The 21243-nt window shown below is 42.7% G+C and overlaps 1 protein-coding gene across 2 annotated transcripts in view; it reads right to left on the bottom strand.

The window, feature by feature from the left end:
• The window catches only part of LOC129854017 (protein kinase C-binding protein NELL1-like), a 481512-nt gene extending 462029 nt beyond the window's left edge, over nucleotides 1-19483 (bottom strand). Inside the window, exons 1-2 of one of the 2 annotated variants that reach the window (XM_055920616.1) lie at nucleotides 19238-19483; nucleotides 18368-18496 (exon numbers count right to left, since the gene is read on the bottom strand). In XM_055920616.1, the coding sequence (XP_055776591.1) occupies nucleotides 18368-18496; nucleotides 19238-19286 (178 nt within the window). In that variant the 5' untranslated portion in view covers nucleotides 19287-19483. The remainder of the gene's footprint in view (nucleotides 1-18367; nucleotides 18497-19237) is intronic. The other variant, XM_055920615.1, reaches the window with a different exon arrangement.
• Between the last annotated feature and the right edge of the window lie 1760 nt (nucleotides 19484-21243).

The following is a 21243-nucleotide window of genomic DNA, read 5'->3' as shown; positions in this document are numbered from 1 at the left end:
ATTAGAAAGGCCTGCTCGCTGAAGTGTTTCAGGGAGCGTTTGACAGTGATGGGTGGAGGTCGTTTGACCGCTGACCCATTACGGATGCAGGCAATGAGGCAGTGATCGCTGAGATCTTGGTTGAAAACAGCAGAGGTGTATTTAGAGGGCAGGTTGGTTAGGATGATATCTATGAGGGTGCCCGTGTTTACGGATTTGGGGTTGTACCTGGTAGGTTCATTGATCATTTGTGTGAGATTGAGGGCATCAAGCTTAGATTGTAGGATGGCTGGGGTGTTAAGCATGTTCCAGTTTAGGTTGCCTAGCAGCACGAGCTCTGAAGATAGATGGGGGGCAATCAGTTCACATATGGTGTCCAGAGCACAGCTGGGGGCAGAGGGTGGTCTATAGCAGGCGGCAACGGAGAGAGACTTGTTTTTAGAGAGGTGGATTTTTAAAAGTTCAAATTAGAACGGCCAAAGGGGGCGGGAAGTTCAAATTGTTTGGGAACAGACCTGGATAGTAGGACAGAACTCTGCAGGCTATCTTTGCAGTAGACACCGCCCCCTTTGGCCGTTCTATCTTGTCTGAAAACGTTGTAGTTAGGGATGAAAATGTCCGAATTTTTGGTGGTCTTCCTAAGCCAGGATTCAAACACGGCTAAAACATCCGGGTTGGCAGAGTGTGCTAAAGCAGTGAATAAAACAAACTTAGGGAGGATGCTTCTAATGTTAACATGCATGAAACCAAGGCTATTACGGTTAAAGTAGTCATCAAAAGAGAGCGCCTGGGGAATAGGGGTGGAGCTAGGCACTGCAGGGCCTGGATTCACCTCTACATCACCAGAGGAACATAGGAGGAGTAGGATAAGGGTACGGCTAAAAGCTATGAGAATTGGTCGTCTAGAACGTCTAGAACAGAGAGTAAAAGGACGTTTCTGGGGGCGATAAAATAGCTTCAAGGAATAATGTACAGACAAAGGTATGGTAGGATGTGAATACGGTGGAGGTAAACCTAGGTATTGAGTGATGATGAGAGAGATATTGTCTCTAAAAACATCATTGAAACCAGGTGATGTCATCGCATATGTGGGTGGTGGAACTGAAAGGTTGGATAAGGTATAGTGAGCAGGGCTAGAGGTTCTACAGTGAAATAAGCCAATAAACACTAACCAGAACAGCAATGGACAAGGCATGTTGACATTAAGGAGAGGCATGCTTAGATGAGTGATCATAAGGGTCCAGTGAGTAGAAGTTGGTTGTGGTCCCGGCGATTCAGACAGCTAGCCGGGCTATCGGTAGCAAGCTAGCATAGGATGGAGGTCTGTTTTTAGCCACCTTGTGCGTTTCCGTCGGTAGATTAGTGGGGTTCCGTGTGGCCGGGGGGATCAATCCAATTGGCAAAATAGGTATAGTTATAGTGACCCAAGAAAAATTGTCCGATTGACTTATTCAGATAGCAGCCGATAAGACAGCTAACGATTAGCGGGCCCCAGATGAGCGTTCAGGTAACGTCACGACGGAGGTGCCAGTTGGATAACTCCCTCGGGCAGATAACGTCGGTAGTCAGTCGTGAAGTCCGGATAGGTGATTGTAGCCCCGGAGTGGCTGATAGAACTCTTCAGCTGGCTAGCTCCGGAATAATTGATGTTTGCTCTGGGATCGACGTAAGCCAATAGTTACATGGGTAGCAGCTAGCTAGCTGCGAAATCAAGGTGTAAATGTCCAGAGCTTGCGGTTGAAATCCGGGGATATGGAGAAAAATAGGTCCGGTATGTCGGAGTCGCCTTCTACAAAAGTGGCGATAGATTAACGAGCTAAAGGAATAGCTGATAACCACAAACCGTGGTTAGCTGAAATACTAACGTTGGCCAGTAAACTGGCTAGCTTCTGGGTAGCTTCAGGTTAGCTTCTGGCTAGCTTCTATTGTGGATTTTCAGATGAGGTAAATAAGGTGGTAAATAATATATATTTTTTGTAATTGGTGAGGCGGGTTGCAGGAAAGCGTTTTGAAGTTGAGTTTTTGGAAAATAAAATATATAAAAGATATGCGAAGAAAGGTGTAAATATATATATAGGGACACGACAAGATGAGGACAAAAGGACGTCTGACTGCTATGCCATCTTGGAAGACAATTAACAAACTTATTTAGAGAACATCCCTGGTCATCCCTACTGCGTCTGATCTGGCGGACTCACTAAACACATGCTGTATTTGTAAATTATGTCTGAGAGTTGGAGATTGCCCCTGACTATCTGTAAATAAATAAAAACTAGAAAATGTGGCCATCTGCTTTGCTTAATATTAGGAATTTTCAATGATTTATACTTCTTCTTTTACTTTTGATACTTAAGTACCGTAATTGCTGGACTATTAAGCGCACCTGAATATAAGCCGCACCCACTGAATTTAAAAAAAAAATGTATTTTGTACATAAATAAGCCGCACGTGTCTATAAGCCGCAGGTGCCTACCGGTACATTGAAACAAATGAACTTTACACAGCCTTTAAACGAAACACGGCTTGTAACAAAAATAAATAGGCTTTAACGAAACACGTCTTGTAACAAAAATAAATAGGCTTTAACGAAACAGGCTTGTAACATTTTTTTTTTTTTTAAATAGCAGTAAACAGTAGCCTACCAAGAAAGTCCTTGGTCACTATCTTCCTCCTGTGCACTGAAACCACTGAAGTCATCTCCTTTGGTGTCGGAGTTGAATAGCCTCAGAATTGCTTCATCCGATGTTGGATCGTTTTCATTGTGCTCTCCTCACTTTCATCCGGAGACAAATTCCCCGCTGAGCTTATGCTGCCCTCTTCAATACGCAGCAGCTCCACGCTGTCAGGACCCACTGGCAGACTTGACCATAAGTCGCTCTTCGCATGCGGCCCGTTTTAGTGAAGGATTTCTCCCCACTTGTCATCCAAGCCTCATTTTCTAGTTCGGGCCATCTGCTTTTCTTTCCTCTGAAAGCTTTTGTTGTCTTTTTGCACTAAGTCAGTTTCTCACGCTGCTGTTTCCAATGTCTTATCATCGACTCATTAAGGCCAAGCTCCCGTGCAGCAGCTCTATTTCCTTTTCAAACAGCCAGATCAATCGCCTTCAAATTGAAAGCTGCATCATATGCATTTCTCCGTGTCTTTGCCATGATGAGGGTGACAAAATGATTACCGTAATCAGAATGATGGAAAGTTTGAGCGCGCTCGATTTACTTCACATTATGTGACGGTGCTCAGTTTTTTGGCGGCATGAATTTGTGAAAGCGGGAAAAATCCATAAATTAGCCGCGTCATTGTATAAAGCGCAAGGTTCATAGCGTGGGAAAAAAGTAGCGGCTTATAGTCCGGAAATTACGGTACATTTTAGCAATTACATTTACTTTTGATACTTAAGTATATTTAAAACTTTTAGACTTTTACTCAAGTAGTTTTTTACTTGGTGACTAACTTTAACTTGAGTCATTTTCTATGAAGATATTTTTACTTTTACTCAAGTATATGGAGCGACCATATAGTTTCTGTTTTGATGGGACAGGAAGTGTATTTTCAACGCTGGCACAAACTCATCAGCCATTCAAATGCTTGGGAATAGAAGGGAGGGTGTAGTGATTGAAAGGTAAACAATCCAATCAAACAAACAAAACCAGAAGTGAGGGCGTGAATGTTGAAAATGACTAAATTAAATGAACGCAATTTGACAACTGCATAACACTTCAAGGCACAACAATTCACTGGAGGGTTCTACTGGTGGTAATTAAAAGATATATATATTCTTGTAGCTAACAATGAACAACTCCTGGAATTTCTACTCGTTGCACTAAGCCATGGAAATGGTTACGGATAACGTTTATAACGATACTCAGAATCTGCAATAGTCTACACCCCACTGCCACAACCTTCCAAATGCGACTCTGTAACAAAGTAAGAAGCAGTCCTATTATTTTCAACAAAGAAATCTAGCTAGCTAGCACTGATGTCATGGTCAGGCTGAATCAGATGCTGGACTACAACATGATGGCTGATATGAACGAAAGACTGATGCCAGAAGCACCAGCTTTTTTAGCTTTGAGATGCCAGTATTCAAGACCGTTTGTTTATTGGGCAGAATCATTTATTGTCTCCTGTAATTTCACATGCTCTGGGCAGTCGGTTAAAATAACTCTCCGCTGAAGAGAAGCAGTAATTTTCAGAGACAACTGAAGACATGACGTTAGATGTGGAGACAGACCCAGAGGACCTGGATGCATTTTTTATAACCTCCCCACCCTCGCGGTCCCATGTGTTTGAGGACCCGATTCCATCAGCAGACCAGAGAAGATGGGCCAAACACGCTTCTGGTTAGAAAAGTGCCATCAGAACAAAAACCGGAGCAACCACTTCCACCGCAGCCCTACCCAAAACATCTGATTGTGCAATTGACCACAGACAATCACCTGCACCTTAAAGACTAGTTTCACTGACTCTTCACACCTGCTTCTCAAGATACTTTTTTCACCGACTCCAACTCACTCACCCACCCTGCCTTTTTACTAATCTTTATTACTTATAGTAACAAAATAAAGAGTGCGTATTATTGTTATATATGTATGTATTGCACTGTTGAGGAGAGCTTGCAATATTTGTTTGTTTGTTTAGTTATTTCATAACTTATTCTTTGGAAGGGGGTTTGGGATACATTTTTTACTTATATGTTTTTATTTTTATTATTTTATAATTTAGCTTTCGAACATTTGTGCTTATTTTATTTTAGATGGGGATAATTAGGGAGTCTGAAACCAGGTGATTTGGTGCAATGTAACTTTAACTGTATGTTTTTATTTAGGTTATTCGCAAACAACTTTCTGAGATGGAACTCCGCATTTAGATTCCTTTGATGGTTGACCATGAAGAGTAGGCAATGCCTAGGCCATGCAATGCTCTCTACTCTTTTTACAATTTACATAGTGCAAGAGAACCATGTTAATAGTCACATGTTTATTGAACATTTAGGCTAATGGCAAATAGGGAATAGACCATTTGGCATGCCGCTCTGCTGTGTACTCACTGTGCTGTGCTGTTGTGTGCTGCCAGACTCCGGCGGTGCAGTCAAGTTCAAATATGCTAAACCATCGTTTGTGACATCATGATGTCGTCACCATCGACAACGGCTGTCAAACATCGCCGATAGACGATGCAATTGTAAAATCGCCCAACACTAACACACACACACTGGTACAACTTGACACCTTTCATCAGGAGGCTGGCACATCCTTCCTGTCTCTACTCAATGGTACAGATGGCCTTTTTAATTTGCAATGAGGATCAGGAGTGGAGCCTTGGCCCGCGGAGAACAGGACTGCTTCCCAAATGACACCATATTCCGTATATAGTGCACTAGTTTTGACCAGGGTCCATACGTTTTAATGAGCTGGCATTCATGTGTAATAGCCTTCTCCTTCCAGGTCAGCAGTGAGCGTATTATAATGACATAAGGTTTCAAAGTTTATTCACCACGTGCACAGGTCAAAACAGTATAGTGAAATTCTTACCTTGAGAGCGAATTCCCAACAATGCAGTGACAATAATAATAATAATAATATAATAATAGAAAATAGATAAAAAAGTATGTACAGGTCAGTGCCAGTACCTTATTCAATTTGCAAGGGTACTGGAGTGGTTGAGGTGGGTTTATACACAAAAAGTGGCAGTAGGATATACATGTAAACAGGGCTGAAAAGTGACTGGTAGCTGGTAGGAGTGATGCGCTGGGCCATCCACACCACTCTCTGTAGGGCCTTCCGGGCGCTGGCGGTGCAGTTGCCAAACCAGACAGTGGTACAACGAGTCAGGATGCTCTCAATGGTGCAGCTGGAAGTTTCTGAGAATCTGAGTGGCCATGCCAAATCGTTTCAGCCTCCTGAGGGAGGAGAGGTGTTGCCATGCCTTCTTCATAACTGTTCTGGTGTAGGAGGACCATGTTAAGTGATGTGGACACCTAGGAACTTGAAACTTTGAAGCTATTCACTGTGGCCCCCGTGATGTGGATGGGGGTGTATTTGTATTTATTATGGATCCCCATTAGCTGCTGCCATCAGCTGTGCACCCCCCCCTGTTTCCTGTAGTCTACTATCAGCTCCTTGTTCTTGTTGACGTTGAAGGAGGGTCAGCATGGCGGTAGCGTTGATGCCTACTATCACCACCTGGGGTGAGCCAATCAGCAGGTTCAGGATCTAGTTGCAGAGGGAAGTGTCCAGTACCAGGGTCCTAAGCTTGTTGATGAGTTTGGAACGGACAATGATGCTGAACACTGAGCTGTAGTCGATGAACAGAATTCTCACATAGGTATTTTTCTTGTCCAGGTGGGAGAGGGCAATGTGGAGTGCAATTGAGATTGCATCGTCTGTAGATCTGTTGGGGCAGTATGCAAATTGAAGTGGGTCTAGGGTGTCTGTGATGATGGCGGTGATGTGTGCCATGACCAGCATTTCAAAGCACTAAATGATTACATACAGTTGAAGTTGGAAGTTTACAAACACCTAAGCCAAATAAATTTAAACTCAGTTTTTCACAATTCCTGGCATTTAATCCAAGTACACATTCCCTATCTTAGATCAGTTAGGATCACCACTTTATTTTAGTGTCAGAATAATAGTAGAGTGATTTATTACAGCATTTATTTCATTCATCACATTCCCAGTGGGTCAGAAGTTTACATACACTCAATTAGTATTTGGTAGCGTTGCCTTTAAATTGTATAATTTCGGTCAAACGTTTCGGGTAGCCTTCCACAAGCTTCCCACAATAAATTGGGTGTATTTTGGCCCATTCCTCCTGACAGAGCTGGTGTAACTGAGTCAGGTTTGTAGGCCTCCTTGCTCGCACACACTTTTTCAGTTCTGCCCACAAATTTTCTATAGGATTGAGGTCAGGGCTTTGTGATGGCCACTCCAATACTTTGACTTTGTTGCCCTTAAGTCATTTTCCACAACTTTGGAAGTATGTTTGGGGTCATTGTGCATTTGGAAGACCCATGCTTTAACTTCTTGACTGATGTCTTGAGATGTTGCTTCAATATATCCACATCATTTTCCATTCTCATGATGCCATCTATTTTCTGAAGAGCACCAGTCCCTCCTGCAGCAAAGCACTCCCACAACATGATGCTGCCACCCCCGTGCTTCACGGTTGGGATGGTGCTCTTCGGCTTGCAAGCCTCCCCCTTTTTCCTCCAAACATAACGATGGTCATTATGGCCAAACAGTTATATTTTTGTTTCATCAGACCAGACGACAGTTCTCCAAAAAGTACGATCTTTGTGCCCATGTGCAGTTGCAAACCCTAGTCTGGCTTTTTTATGGCGGTTTTGGAGCAGTGGCTTCTTCCTTGCTGAGCGGCCTTTCAGGTTATGTCGATATAGGACTCGTTTAGCTGTGGATATAGATACTTTTGCACCAGTTTCCTCCAGCATATTCACAAGGTCCTTTGCTGTTGTTCTGGGAATGATTTGCACTTTTCGCACCAAAGTACGTTCATCTCTAGGAGACAGAACGCATCTCCTTCCTGAGCGGTATGATGACTGCGTGGACCCATGGTGTTTATATTTGCGTACTATTGTTTGTACAGATGAACGTGGTACCTTCAGGCTTTTGGAAATTGCTCCCAAGGATGAACCAGACTAGTGGAGGTCTACAATTATTTTTCTGAGGTCTTGGCTGATTTCTTTTGATTTTCCCATGATGTCAAGCAAAGATGCGTGGAGTTTGAAGGTAGGCCTTGAAATACATCCACAGGTACACCTCCAATTGACTCAAATTATGTCAATTAGCCTATCAGAGGCTTCTAAAGCCATGACAATTTTCTGGAATTTTCCAAGCTGTTTAAAAGGCACAGTCAACATAGTATATGTAAACTTCTGACCCACTGGAATTGTGATACAGTGAGATATAAGTGAAATAATCTGTCTGTAAACAATTGTTGGAAAAATTATTTGTGTCATGCACAAAGTAGATGTCCTAACTGACTTGACAAAACCATAGTTTGTTAACAAGAAATTTGTGGAGTGGTTGAAAAACTATTTTTAATGACTCCAACCTAAGTGTATGTAAACTTCTGACTTCAACTGTATGTTAGTGCTACAGGGTGGACTACCACTTCACAGCTGAGCCGTTGTTGCTCCTACACGTTTCCATTTCACAATAACAGCACTTACAGTTGACCGGGGCAGCTCTACAGGGCAGAAATGTGACAAACTGACTTGTTGGAAAGGTGGGATCCTATGACGGTGCCACGTTGAAAGTCACTGAGCACTCCAGTACGGGCCATTCTACTGCCAATGTTTGTCTATGGAGATTAAATGGCTGTGTGCTCGATGATATACACCTGTCAGCAACAGGTGTGGATGAAATAGCTGAATCCACTCATTTGAAGGGGCATCCACATACTTTTGGTTATGTAGTGTACAGTGGTTCTTCCTGTAAAAGTTGTGTCGTACTGCAGAACACCTTGCGGGCAGAATTCTATGGCACGTTATTTAAGTGTCAGCCATTGTTGCCATTAGTTGCTAGTTAGACCACCAGAGGGCATCTTTGAGAAGCATTTACCTTTTTTTATATTGGCTGTACTAGAGAATTTAAGTAAGAACATAGTAAACTCAGCAAAAAAAGAAACGTCCCTTTTTCAGGACCCTGTCTTTCAAAGATAATTCGTAAAAATACAAATAACTTCACAGATCTTCATTGTAAAGGGTTTGAAAACTGTTTCCCATGCTTATTCAATGAACCATAAACAATTAATGAACATGCACCTGTGGACCGTTCGTTAAGACACTAACAGCTTACAGACGGTAGGCAATTAATGTCACAGTTATGAAAACTTAGGAGAATAAAAGAGGCCTGTACTCTGGAGCGGGATCGATTTGGAGGTGGAGGGGCCGTCATGGTCTGGGGCGGTGTGTCACAGCATCATCAGACTGAGCTTGTTGTCATTGCAGGCAATCTCATCGCTGTACGTTACAGGGAAGACAACCTCCTCCCTCATGTGGTACACAACCTGCAAGCTCATCAAGACACGACCCTCCTGCATGACAATGCCTCCAGCCATACTGCTTGTTCTGTGTGTGAATTCCTGCCAGACAGGAATGTCAGTGTTCATCCAGGGCCAGCGAAGAGCCCCGATCTAAAATCTCATTGAGCACGTCTGGGATCTGTTGGATCGGAGGATGAGGACTAGGGCCATCCCCCCCCCCAGAAATGTCCAGGAACTTGCAGGTGCCTTGGTGGAAGAGTGGGGTAACATCTCACAGCAAGAACTGGCAAATCTGGTGCAGTCCATGAGGAGGAGATGCACTGCAGTACTTAATGCAGCTGGTGGCCACACCAGATATTGACTGTTACTTTTGATTTTGAACCCCCCCCATTGTTCAGGGAGACATTATTCAATTTCTGTTAGTGATCTGTTCTGAATGAGTGTCATGGGTCAGCAAAGAAACAGGAACAGTAATGTGATATACGAGCTCTGTTCCTATTGGACGATTATCCAGGGCTCAAACTGGAATGAGTGACTGTAGCGGAACCAAAGGAATGTGTAATGCAGTGGCCAGTGCGCCATCTAAGAGATTCCCGGTACCTCCGTAAACAATCAGAGCTTACGAGAGTGAAGGGCTAGGGTACTCAGGGAATTTAAAGGGAAAACACACTGGTGGATTTGACAGACAAGGAGAGGAGACCTTGCCTCCTACCTGGGTTGGCGCAGGGGAATTCCCTGGCTTGTCACCTCCTCGCCTCTTAGTGGATAGAGAGCAGGTCGGAGAGAAATGACCCCTTTCTCCACAATAGAAGCAGAGGCCCAGATTCCTCCTTCACCTATGCTCTGCCTCGGGCAAACGTCCCGAGCCCACCTGCATCGGCTCTGACCACGGAGCAGGGGTAGCCATGGGCTCCGAATTCCGCGCAGGTCTTCTTCGGGACCGCAGGAGGTTATCCAACCGGGTCACCATGCTGATGAGCTGGTCGAATGACAGGATGTCATTACAGCAGGCTAACTCCAGCTGTACCTCCTCCTGCAGTCCGCTGCGGGAAAACAGTGACCAATTCATTCCATCCGGTGGAGGCCGCGCTGGTCCAGAACTCCAGGGCGGTCCTAGATGCCTGGCGTAGTCGGAGTAGACGCTCAACCTCCACTTGGCCCTCCACAGGATGATCAAACACGAGCGGAAGAGGAGGGTGAAGTGCTCCTAGGACTCGACCTCAGGTCCGCCCGTCTCCCAGACCAGAGCCCGTCCGGTCAGTGCCGAGATGACGGTGGCAACCCTGTCTTCTCTGGAAACAGCCCCGGGGTAGCGAGCGAGGTACATGTCGCATTGTAGAAGGAACGCCTTGCATCTAGCTAGTGGGCCGTTGAAGCGCTTCGGGAGGGACAGGGGTATTCCACAGACCGCCTCCGATGGAACGGAGGTTGATCGTGGTGTGGGAGCTGGTAGCAGAATCGGTGCTGGAGACTGGAGGGACTGCACACTCCACTCCAAGCGCTGAACTGTTGCCAGCACACTGTCCATGGTGATACCGATTCTGGAGAGACAGTCCTCATGGTGCTGTACTGTCTCTACAATGGTCGCCAGCTCGGTCTTTCTTGCTGTCTCCATTTTGCAGATCGGTTATTCTGTCACGCTGGTATAAATCATTTGGAGACAGGCGCAGGAATACACAATAGGGGTTTTTAATACACCCAAAACAAACGTATACAAAAACACTGGGCTGTACCCAAACAAAAGAGTGAGGGTAAACCTCGCTGAACTACAAGGGATGATACCCGTAATACACAATATATAAAGCACGCAGCATAACAGCTGTACCAACGCAGAGGTACTCACACGACCAACTGACATGGGAACAATAACCGACAAAGACAGAGGGCACATATATAACATACTAATCAGGGGAAATGGGAACCAGGTGTGTGTAATCAGACAAGACAGCCCAGGGTTGATGATAAAGAATCCCGTTCAGTGAAGCCTAGAAAGCCGGTGACATAGACCTCCGGAACTGGCGAACAGAATGAGCATCAGATCAGTACAGGGGGATCCATGACAGGAATATCACCTGTCGCACGGCGAGAGGCTGCATGCTCCTCAAACAATGGTTGTTGTGGGAAGTGAGATAACCGGAGTAGCCTACCAGGCATGTAGGGTGACCATATGTCCCGGATTGTACGGGACAGTCACTATTTTGGCCCTTTGTCCCACGTCCCACAACCAAATAATAATGTCTTGTATTTTATAAACAAATTCAAACACCACAAGTTGATTTGTCCCATATTACAGTCAGACGTTCCAAACTGTCTCTTGCAGTGTTGTTGTGCTTTAAAAAAAAATACATAAGGATGTAAGTAAGGATGTGGTACTGGTGATGTTAAACACTTCTTCAATCGTTGTTGAGATCTGATATTCTGAGCAGCGCCAGATGAGATCACATTTCTCAAAACCTTTGGGCAAATTGTTGTAAAACATGTTGTAAATTCCATTAATTGAACTTGATTTGTAAAAGGTACACACCTGTCTATATAAGATCCCACAGTTGACAGTGCATGTCAGAGCAAAAACCAAGACATGAGGTCGAATGAATTCTCCGTAGAGCGCCGAGACAGGAATGTGTCGAGGCACAGATCTGGGGAAGGGTACCAAAACATTTCTGTAGCATTTAAGGTCCCCAAGAACACAGTGGCCTACATCATTCTTAAATGGAAGAAGTTTGGAAACACCAAGACTCTTACTAGAGCTGGTCGCCCGGCCAAACGGAGCAATCAGAGGAGAAGGGCCTTGGTCAGGGAGATAACCAAGAACCCAATCGTCATTCTGACAGAGCTCCAGAGTTCCTCTGTGGAGATTGGAGAACCTTCCAGAAGGACAACCATATCTGCAGCACTACATTGAATCAGGCCTTTATGGTAGAGTGGCCAGATGGAAGCCACTCCTCAGTAAAATGCACATGACAGCCCGCTTGGAGCTTACCAAAAGGCACCTAAAGGACTCTCTGGTCTGATGACACCAATATTCTACTCTTTGGCCTGAATGTCAAGCATTACGTCCGGAGGAAACCTTGCACGATCCCTATGGTGAAGCAGGTGGTGGCAGCTTGTCATGCTGTGGGGATGATTTTCAGTGGCAGGGACTGCGAGACTAGTCAGGATTGAGGGAAAGATGAACGGAGCAAAGTAAAGATGAAAACTTGCTCCAGAGCGCTCAGAAACTCAGACTGATGGTTCACCTTCCAACAGGACAACAACTCCAAAGCACACAAGCCAAGAAAACGCAGGAGTGAATTTGGGACAAGTCTCTGAATGTCCTTGAGTGGTCAGCCAGTGCCCGGACATCAACCAGATCTCTGGAAAGACCTGAAAATAGCTGTGCAGCGATGCTCCCCATCCAACCTGACAGAGCTTGAACGGATTTGCAGAGAAGAATGGGAGAAACTCCCCAAATACAGATGTGCCGAGCTTGTAGCATCAAACCCAAGAAGATTTGAGGCTTGAATCACTGCCAAAGGTGCTTCAACAAAGCACTGACTAAAGGGTCTGAATACTTATGTAAATGTGATATCAGTGTTTTTTTTCTTTAAATCTCTCTTTTAACTTTGTCATTATGGGGTATTGTGTAGACTGATGAAGGAAAAAAAACAATTTAATACATTTTCGAATATGTCTGAAAAGTAACAAAATGTGGAAAAAAAGTCAAGGGGTCTGAATACTTTCTGAATGCACAGTATTCGGTGACATTTGGTCAAAAGTAGTCCACTATATAGGGAATAGGGTGCCATTTGGGATGCGAAAGTCACAGTAGTGTAACCACCTACAGTAAGGAAACTGTTCGAGGCAGTGAAGGTAAAGAATGTCTGTGCTCTAACTCGTCAACTGCATAAGAGAAAAGTGGGAAAGGTGGAGCAATCTTTGTAAGCAATATGAGGCACATGTTTTGGACAGGTTTTTGAAACTGGGAAAAGAGAGGAAAGAAAATTCAGCCTCCGATCCCCACCTCAGAATGAATTGCCCAATGGCATGCTGCTACAGTATCACAACTATTTATTTCCTACCAGGTATGTTGACTGAGAAGTGAGAAGAAATCAAATTCTACTTCTCACATGCTTTGTAAACAACAGGTGTAGACTAACATTGCCATGCTTACTTACAGGCCCTTCCCAACAATGCAGAGCAACAAATGATAGAAATAATAAAACGAAGAATAAATAAACAATGTGTAACAATGACTTGTCTATATACACGAGGTACAAGTATCGAGTCGAAGTCATTGAGGTAGATATGTGTATACAGTTAAAGTCGGAAGTTTACATACACCTTAGCCAAATACATTTAAACTCAGTTTTTCACAATTCATGACATAAAATCCTAGTAAACATTCCCTGTCTTAGGTCAGCTAGGATCACCACTTTATTTTAGGAATGTGAAATGTCAGAATAATAGTAGAGAGAGTGATTTATTACAGCTTTTATTTCTTTCATCACATTCCCAGTGAGTCAGACGTATACATACTCAATTAGTATTTGGTAGCATTGCCTTTAAATTGTTTAACTTGGGTCAAACGTTTCAGGTAGCCTTCCGGAAGCTTCCCACAATAAGTTGGGTGAATGTTGGTCTATTCCTCCTGACAGAGCTGGTGTAACTGAGTCAGGTTTGTAGGCCTCCTTGCTTGCACACGCTTTTACAGTTCTACTCACTCATTTCCTATGGGATTGAGTTCAGGGCTTTGTGATGGCCACTCCAATACCTTGACTTTGTTGTTCTTAAGCCATTTTGCCACAACTTTGGAAGTATGCTTGGGGTCATTGTCCATTTAGAAGACCCATTTTCGACCAAGCTTGAACTTCTTGACTGTCTTGAGACGTTGCTTCAATATATCCACATCATTTTCCTGCCTCATGATGCCCTCTATTTTGTGAAGTGCACCAGTCCCTCCTGCACCAAAGAACCCCCACAACATGATGCTGCCACCCCCGTGCTTCACGGTTGGGATGGTGTTCTTCTGCTTGCAAGCATCCCCCTTTTTCCTAAAAACATAACGATGGTCATTATGGCCAAACAGTTGTATTTTTGTTTCATCAGACCAGAGGACAGTTCTCCAAAAAGTACGATCTTTGTCCCCAAGTGCAGTTGCAAACCATAGTCTGACTTTTTTATGGCAGTTTTGGAGCAGTGGCTTCTTCCTTGCTGAGCGGCCTTTCAGGTTATGTCGATATAGGACTCATTTTACTGTGGATATAGATACTGTTGTACCTGTTTCCTCCAGCATCTTCACAAGGTCCTTTGCTGTTGTTCTAGGATTGATTTGCACTTTTCGCACCAAGGTACGTTCATCTCTAGGAGACAGAACACGTCTCCTTCCTGAGCGGTATGACGGCTGCGTGGTCCCATGGTGTTTATATTTGCGTACTATTGTTTGTACAGATGAACGTGGTACCTTCAGGCATTTGGAAATTGCTCCCAAGGATGAACCAAACTTGTGAAGGTCCAAAAAAATAATAATCTGAGGTCTTGGCTGATTTCTTTTGATTTTCCCATGATGTCAAGCAAAGAGGCACTGAGTTTGAAGGTAGGCCTTGAAATACATCCACAGGTACACCTCCAATTGACTCAAATGATGTCAATTAGCCTATCAGAAGTTTCTAAAGCCATTACATCATTTTCTGGAATTTTCCAAGCTGTTTAAAGGCACAGTCAACTTAGTGTATGTAAACTTCTGACCCATTGGAATTGTGATACAGTGAGTTATACGTGAAATAATCTGTCTGTAAACAATTGTTGGAAAAATTACTTGTGTCATGCACAAAGTAGATGTCCTAACTGACTTGCCAAAACTATAGTTTGTTAACAAGACATTTGTGGAGTGGTTGAAAAACGAGTTTTAATGACTCCAACTTAAGTGTATGTAATCTTCCGACTTCACGTGTATTTGGCTAAGATGTATATACATTTCCGTCTGTATTACTGATCTTACATTTTTAACTAATAGACTTTAGATATGAATTCAAATGAGTTTTTTTGCTAAATGCTATATATCCATATCCATATGTAGCTGTCCCACCTAGTTATCTTAAAATGAATGCACTAACTGTAAGTTGCTCTGGATAAGAGCGTCTGCTAAATGAGTATAATGTGAAATGTAAATGTTTTACATATAGATCTCACATAACTTTGTAGATTTTTGTCACAAATGTAGAATTTTTACAGTTCTTTATTAAATATGTAGTTTTTTGTTACATTTGACTGTGTTCCACGTATTTCCTTGAGAGTGAGTCGGATAAATAGAGTTTTACAAAACAACATGATTATTTGTCTCTCTGAATTGAAAACATGAAGTGATAGATTTAATCAACAACAAAAAATGGCAGTCATTGAACAACCCCATGCTATGATTAGATAGTGGAAAAGTCACATTAATATTGCGCCAATCCAATTCTTTGAGACAGTAATGTTGGTAACACTAAGCAGGAATTCAGTTTACAAAACAGGTTGAAATTACATCATAATGACGTCACTTCACCCAGCTTCTGGTTGTAATGAACTTATTTTGAATGGATGGAGCAGTGCAGCACCAATCGTACACTGTTGCGCCACAGACCTGAGTTCAAATACGATTTAAAATAATTTTAAATTTTAGCTGGGCTTGATTAATTTTGCAATGCACAATGGAACCAATATAATAGTTGTGAATGTGCAAACCCGCCCATCTTGCGTTCTCAAGTAAACAGTAGCAGTATTTGAACAATTTAAGATAGTATTTGAACCCAGCTCGACTGAGCCACAGCGAACCAGGTGAGGATTAGCATCTGCTGCCGGGGACAAATTAAATGGAGAGTAATTATCAGAACGATGCTCCCCGGAGCTTCCTTGTTCAACACCAAGAATAACACCATAACATACCAGGTGTGATCCTGCTGTCACACACACACACAATAATAAGAATAACAGTGTGAAACCAGAAGGTGTGATCCTGCTGTTAGCTCTAGGTAAAGGAGACCGTTTCTGTTTCTATTCTTAACAAACTGAAGTCTGAATAGGAGGCCTGGATAACCTTTTCATTCGTGAGTTCCAAATATCTCAAACGGTCGCCCCAGCGTGAGTTGTTTTATGCACGTGAGGTCAGAACTCACTTAGGTAATACCTTTGATGATACCGGTGGTAGCAATACATGGTTAAAACAGCTACAGAAAAGACAGAAATTCCAATGGGACAGTGTTGTGGTCTATATTCAGAACTACATTCCTTTAAAACTTATAGAGGATATCATGTTAAATACTGTTGAAGTAATACTGGTTCATCTGCCTCGCCTAAAGCGCATTCTTGAGGGAAGCTGCAATAGACCACCAAGTGATAACAGTAAGTATCTGGATAATACTGTATGTGTGAAATGCTTGATAATGTATGTGATATCAACAGAGAGGTATATCTTCTGGGTGATTTCAATATTGACTAGCTTTCATTAAGCTGCCCACTCAAGAAAAAGCTTCAAACTGTAGCCAGTGCCCGCAACCTGGTTCAGGTTATCAGCAAACCTACCAGGGTAGCTACAAACAGCACATAAATGAAATCATCAACATGTATTGATCACATCTATAATAATGCTGCAGAAAATGTATTTAAAGCAGTATCCAAATCCATTGGATGTAGTGATCACAATATAGTAGCCATATCTAGGAAAACCAAAGTTCCAAAGGCTGGGCCTAATATAGTGTATAAGAGGTCATACAATATGTTGTGTAATGATTCCTATGTTATTGATGTAAATAATATTTGTTGGTCTGTGGTGTGTAATGAGGAGCAACCAGACACTGCACTTGACACATTTATGAAAATGCTTATTACATTTACAAAACTGTTACATCCCTTGTATTGATGAGGAATTGAAAAAGTGTATGGTTGAGAGGGATGAGGCAAAAGGAATGGCATATAAGTCTGGCTGCACAACTGATTAGCAAACGTACTGCAAATTGAGAAGTCATGTGACTAATCTGCATAAAAAGAAGAAGAAAATATACTATGAAACAAATATACATTTTATAAAGAATGATGGTAAAAAGTGTTGGATCACCTTAAATTACATTTTGGGCAAAAATGCAAACTCAGCTGCATCATTTGTTGAATCAAATGACTCGTTCATCACAAACCCCACTGATATTGCCAACTACTTTAATTATTTTTTAATTGGCAAGATTAGCAAATTTAGGCATGACATGCCAGCAACAAACACCGACAATACACATCCAAGTGTAACTAACCAAATTATGAAAGCGTTGTAAGTTTGAATTCCATTGAATTTTATTTATTTATATCAATAATGACAAGCCACCGGGGTCTGACAACTTGGATGGAAAATGACTGAGGGCAGCACTGGGCAGAACTGTGTACTTAAATGTACACTGAGAGCTAGCATGTCAATCTCTCATTGCTCTAAGTGGAGGAAAGATTGACTTCATCACTACTTGTTTTTGTAAGAAATGTTGACAAGCTGAATGCATCGATCTGTCTGTTTAAACTACTGGCACACAGCTCAGACTCCCATGCATGCCACACAAGACATGCCACCAGAGGTCTCTTCACAATCCCCAAGTCAAGAACAGCATATGGGAGGCGCACAGTACTACGTAGAGCCATGGCTACATGGAACTCTATTCCCCATCAAGTAACTAATGCAAGCAGTAGAATCAGATTTAAAAAACAGACAAAAATATACCTTATGGAACAGCGGGGACTATGAAGAGACACACACACGCTAGCACACTCACTCTACACACACAAGTACATTTTGTATTGTAGATATATAGTTAAGTAATAATGGTATATGATGTACGGTTTTATCTTTTGTTTTATGTGTAAGTGCCTTAATGTGTTTGGACCGCAGGAAGAGTAGCTGCTGCCTTGGCAGGAGCTAATGGGGATCCCTACTAAATACAAAATACAAAGGCAAACAAGCCAGGCATTTTGACTACTCAGTCCCCTCATATGTCCGGGCTGTGCGTTACGATAACCTCTCGGCTGCCATCCAACTTCTGACACCAATGTAGCGAACGGCGAGGCAGTGCAGAGGAAGGCAAGCACCCTACACATTGGGCCACTTGTTAGGAATTGTAATATGGCTCATATCGTGAGGATTGTTACAATACATTGGTGATGTGATGATGATTAGTTCACCATCTGTTACCAACATTTTACCTTACATATTATGGATAATCCTACAACCATGAGTCCAAGCTTGGGTAACCTACATTTTACAAATGAATTTAGTTTATCAAACGTTCTCAGGATTCCAAGCCAAATTAAAAAACATTTCTGCAATTCACTGATAAATCAAACAGTGATCTAGCAATCAATTATTTCACAAATAGAGAAAGGAAGTATACATTACCTCGAAATAAGAAGGCTTTGCTATTGTTGTGAAGCCCTGCCACTTGGGTAATTCCATAAATTGCATTTGCGAAGTCAAGTTCATTGATGATATCTATCTGGTAATCGGGATCTATTCCAAAGCCGATAACTGTAGGGGGAAAATATTCTTTAGACATTGTCACACATTGGGTGTACAGTTACTATCACACATCCTCCCACCCATATGATCTGTATAACGTATATCAGCAAGGCACTTCTTTAATGATTGAGTTTGAGAATCAAACTTCAGCGTCTGCATGATACAACGAACTGCAACACAGTCAAATACATGGGGATTGAATCCATGCGATTTCAAAGCACCTTCACCAAGGTACAGTGGCAATCATATCAGAGACAAAACGCGTAAATTGCATGGCACTAGACATCAGCTACCATATAATGACAGATCATTTTAAATGAAAGTCTACATAATCCAAATGTTAGGCTTATTGTCGCGTGGGAATAAATTGACTGCTGCATCAACCTGTGCGACACCTGTCATTTCTCTAGGGACTTTTGCGCGTTATACAGATGTGGTCTGACACAACAACAAACCCTACGATTTAGGAGATGATAACTATGCTATTTATCTGTACTATAAAACGAATTTTAAAAAACATGTGATTTATTTAAAAAAAATCGATGAGGGGCATATTGATAAAACAATTCATTGATTAATACAAATCTACGAGAGACAAAATAACGATCGGGAAGCTTGCGCGCAAGTTGCTAATTAGGCTATGGAGAAGGAGAGGGTGGGTGCGCATTAAAAAGCTATTGCTGACAGAGCTGATAATGATACCTAAAACAATATGTAAACTAACTGCATATGTCCCAGTGTGACACCTACCTGGTTTCGCAATGAGCACTACGGATAACAAAGCCACGTAAATATCCATTTGTGTGAAGTTGAACTGTACAGTTTCCTCAAAAATATCCGCCGTCGATCGCTTCGCTGGCAATCCACTTGCTGGGGTCTGTCTGCAAACTGCGCTCGTCTAACGGTTGCTGGGTGCAGAGGCTCGGAGCGTTCCACATCAAGGAAATAGGGGTTCTTTCGGCGCGCACGTAAATTATCTTGAATTTACTCTAAATACTATTGCCATCTATTCAATAGGCGATATTATTCACAACTCTTGACGAAGACCACATTAGCCATCCTCCTGGATTCAAATTAATCTGTAGACGATATGTTTGCGCGGCGAAAATGAACCTCAATACTCCCCTTTCAGTGACGATAGACACGTCCAATTCTGGAGGTGACGCTGGGGACCAGCAATAAGAGTTGGGATTCTAACAAGTAGCCTATTTGTTACGAATCATCATCTCTTACATAGCCTTTGCTCTTTTTTTGCAGATAATCAGATGCAGTATTTTTCACAACAGAAAAGGTCTATGATAATGAAGATAAGATTAATTGAATCAGGCGGATTTCTTTATTAACCAGCTAAATCCTAGTCAGGTCCTCATGACTGTGTATTTTTTTTCGGGACTTCACGCTGTTAGTCTACATTCAATCCATAAACCCCTGCCATGTGTCCGTCTCCTCGCTCTCCTCCCTTACCTCTAACTCGATCAATCTCTCCCTCCATCTCGCCCCCTGGGATACTGAGGGCTTCTTATAAGCACTCCAACCCATCTTCCTCCTGGGAGCTGTCCTTGTTGGATACCATTAATCACGCTCCGAGCTTCTCCAGTGCAGGTAATATCACATCCCAAATGGCACCCTGTTCCCTACTGTGCGCTACTTTTGCGCACGGGGCTCTGATAGTGCACTACTTTTGATCAGAGCCCTATGTATAGAATTGATTGTCATGTGGGATGCAACCAATATGTGCAGTGTGTATGTTGTCAGGTTACCTGCATCGACACAAGCCATGCTCTGACATTGAAACAAGTACGTTTATTCAGTGATTATGGCATGTATGCACGGCGTGGACAGGACTCCAAGCCCTAGGGAGTGTAATATTCTCGTTGTTATGTGTGTGATGAGTCTATGTCTACTAATTAGTCACTATAAAGGAAACAAATATACCATCAAACTATGCTGGCAGATTCACCTCTTAAAATCAAATTTTCTTGTATTGTGCAATGCACATACTTTCAAATACCCAGGCAATATTAATTTTGGTGCTTTTGTTACACAGAGTTTAGTGAAAATGCAAGATGCCTGTCCAGCAAACCAAAATTGGTTCTCTGAAGATTCATAGAACATTCATTAGGTTGTGGCAAATGCTCTCATAACACAACAAATCTCCAGTTGTTCTTGTGATGTCACGCCCTGGCCATAAAGAGGCTTTTATTCTCTATTTGGTTAGGCCAGGGTGTGACTAGGGTGGGCATTCTAGTTTCTTTATTTCTATGTTTTCTATTTCTTTGTGTTTGGCCTGGTGTGGTTCTCAATCAGAGGCAGCTGTCTATCGTTGTCTCTGATTGAGAACCATACTTAGGTAGCCCTTTTTTCCACCTGTCTTTGTGGGAAGTTGACTTTGTTTAGGGCACATAGCCTTTAGCTTCACGGTTTGTTTTTGTAGTGTTCATTGTTTTGTTCGGTGTCATTTGTATTAAAATAAAGAAAATGTACGCTCAACACGCTGCATCTTGGTCCTCTTCTTTTAACAGCCGTGACAGAACTTCCCACCAACAAAGGACCAAGCAGCGTGGCCAGGAGAGGCGGAGCCGAGGATGGAACCAGAGCCAGTCGGGGTGAACTTGGAGGGGAGCGAAGGTAGTGAAGCAGAGACAGTGAAGGAGTTGATGGGGAGATTGGAGGAGAGAGCTATGAGAGAGCTGCTGTGTTGGTGCATGAGGCACGACATTTGCCCTACAGAGCGTGCCTTCGGTTTGATGTCACCT

The sequence above is a fragment of the Salvelinus fontinalis genome, chromosome 4, assembly GCF_029448725.1.
Source record: "Salvelinus fontinalis isolate EN_2023a chromosome 4, ASM2944872v1, whole genome shotgun sequence".
NCBI classification, from domain to species: Eukaryota; Metazoa; Chordata; class Actinopteri; order Salmoniformes; family Salmonidae; genus Salvelinus; species Salvelinus fontinalis.
This window is presented reverse-complemented; position numbering and strand designations above follow the sequence as displayed.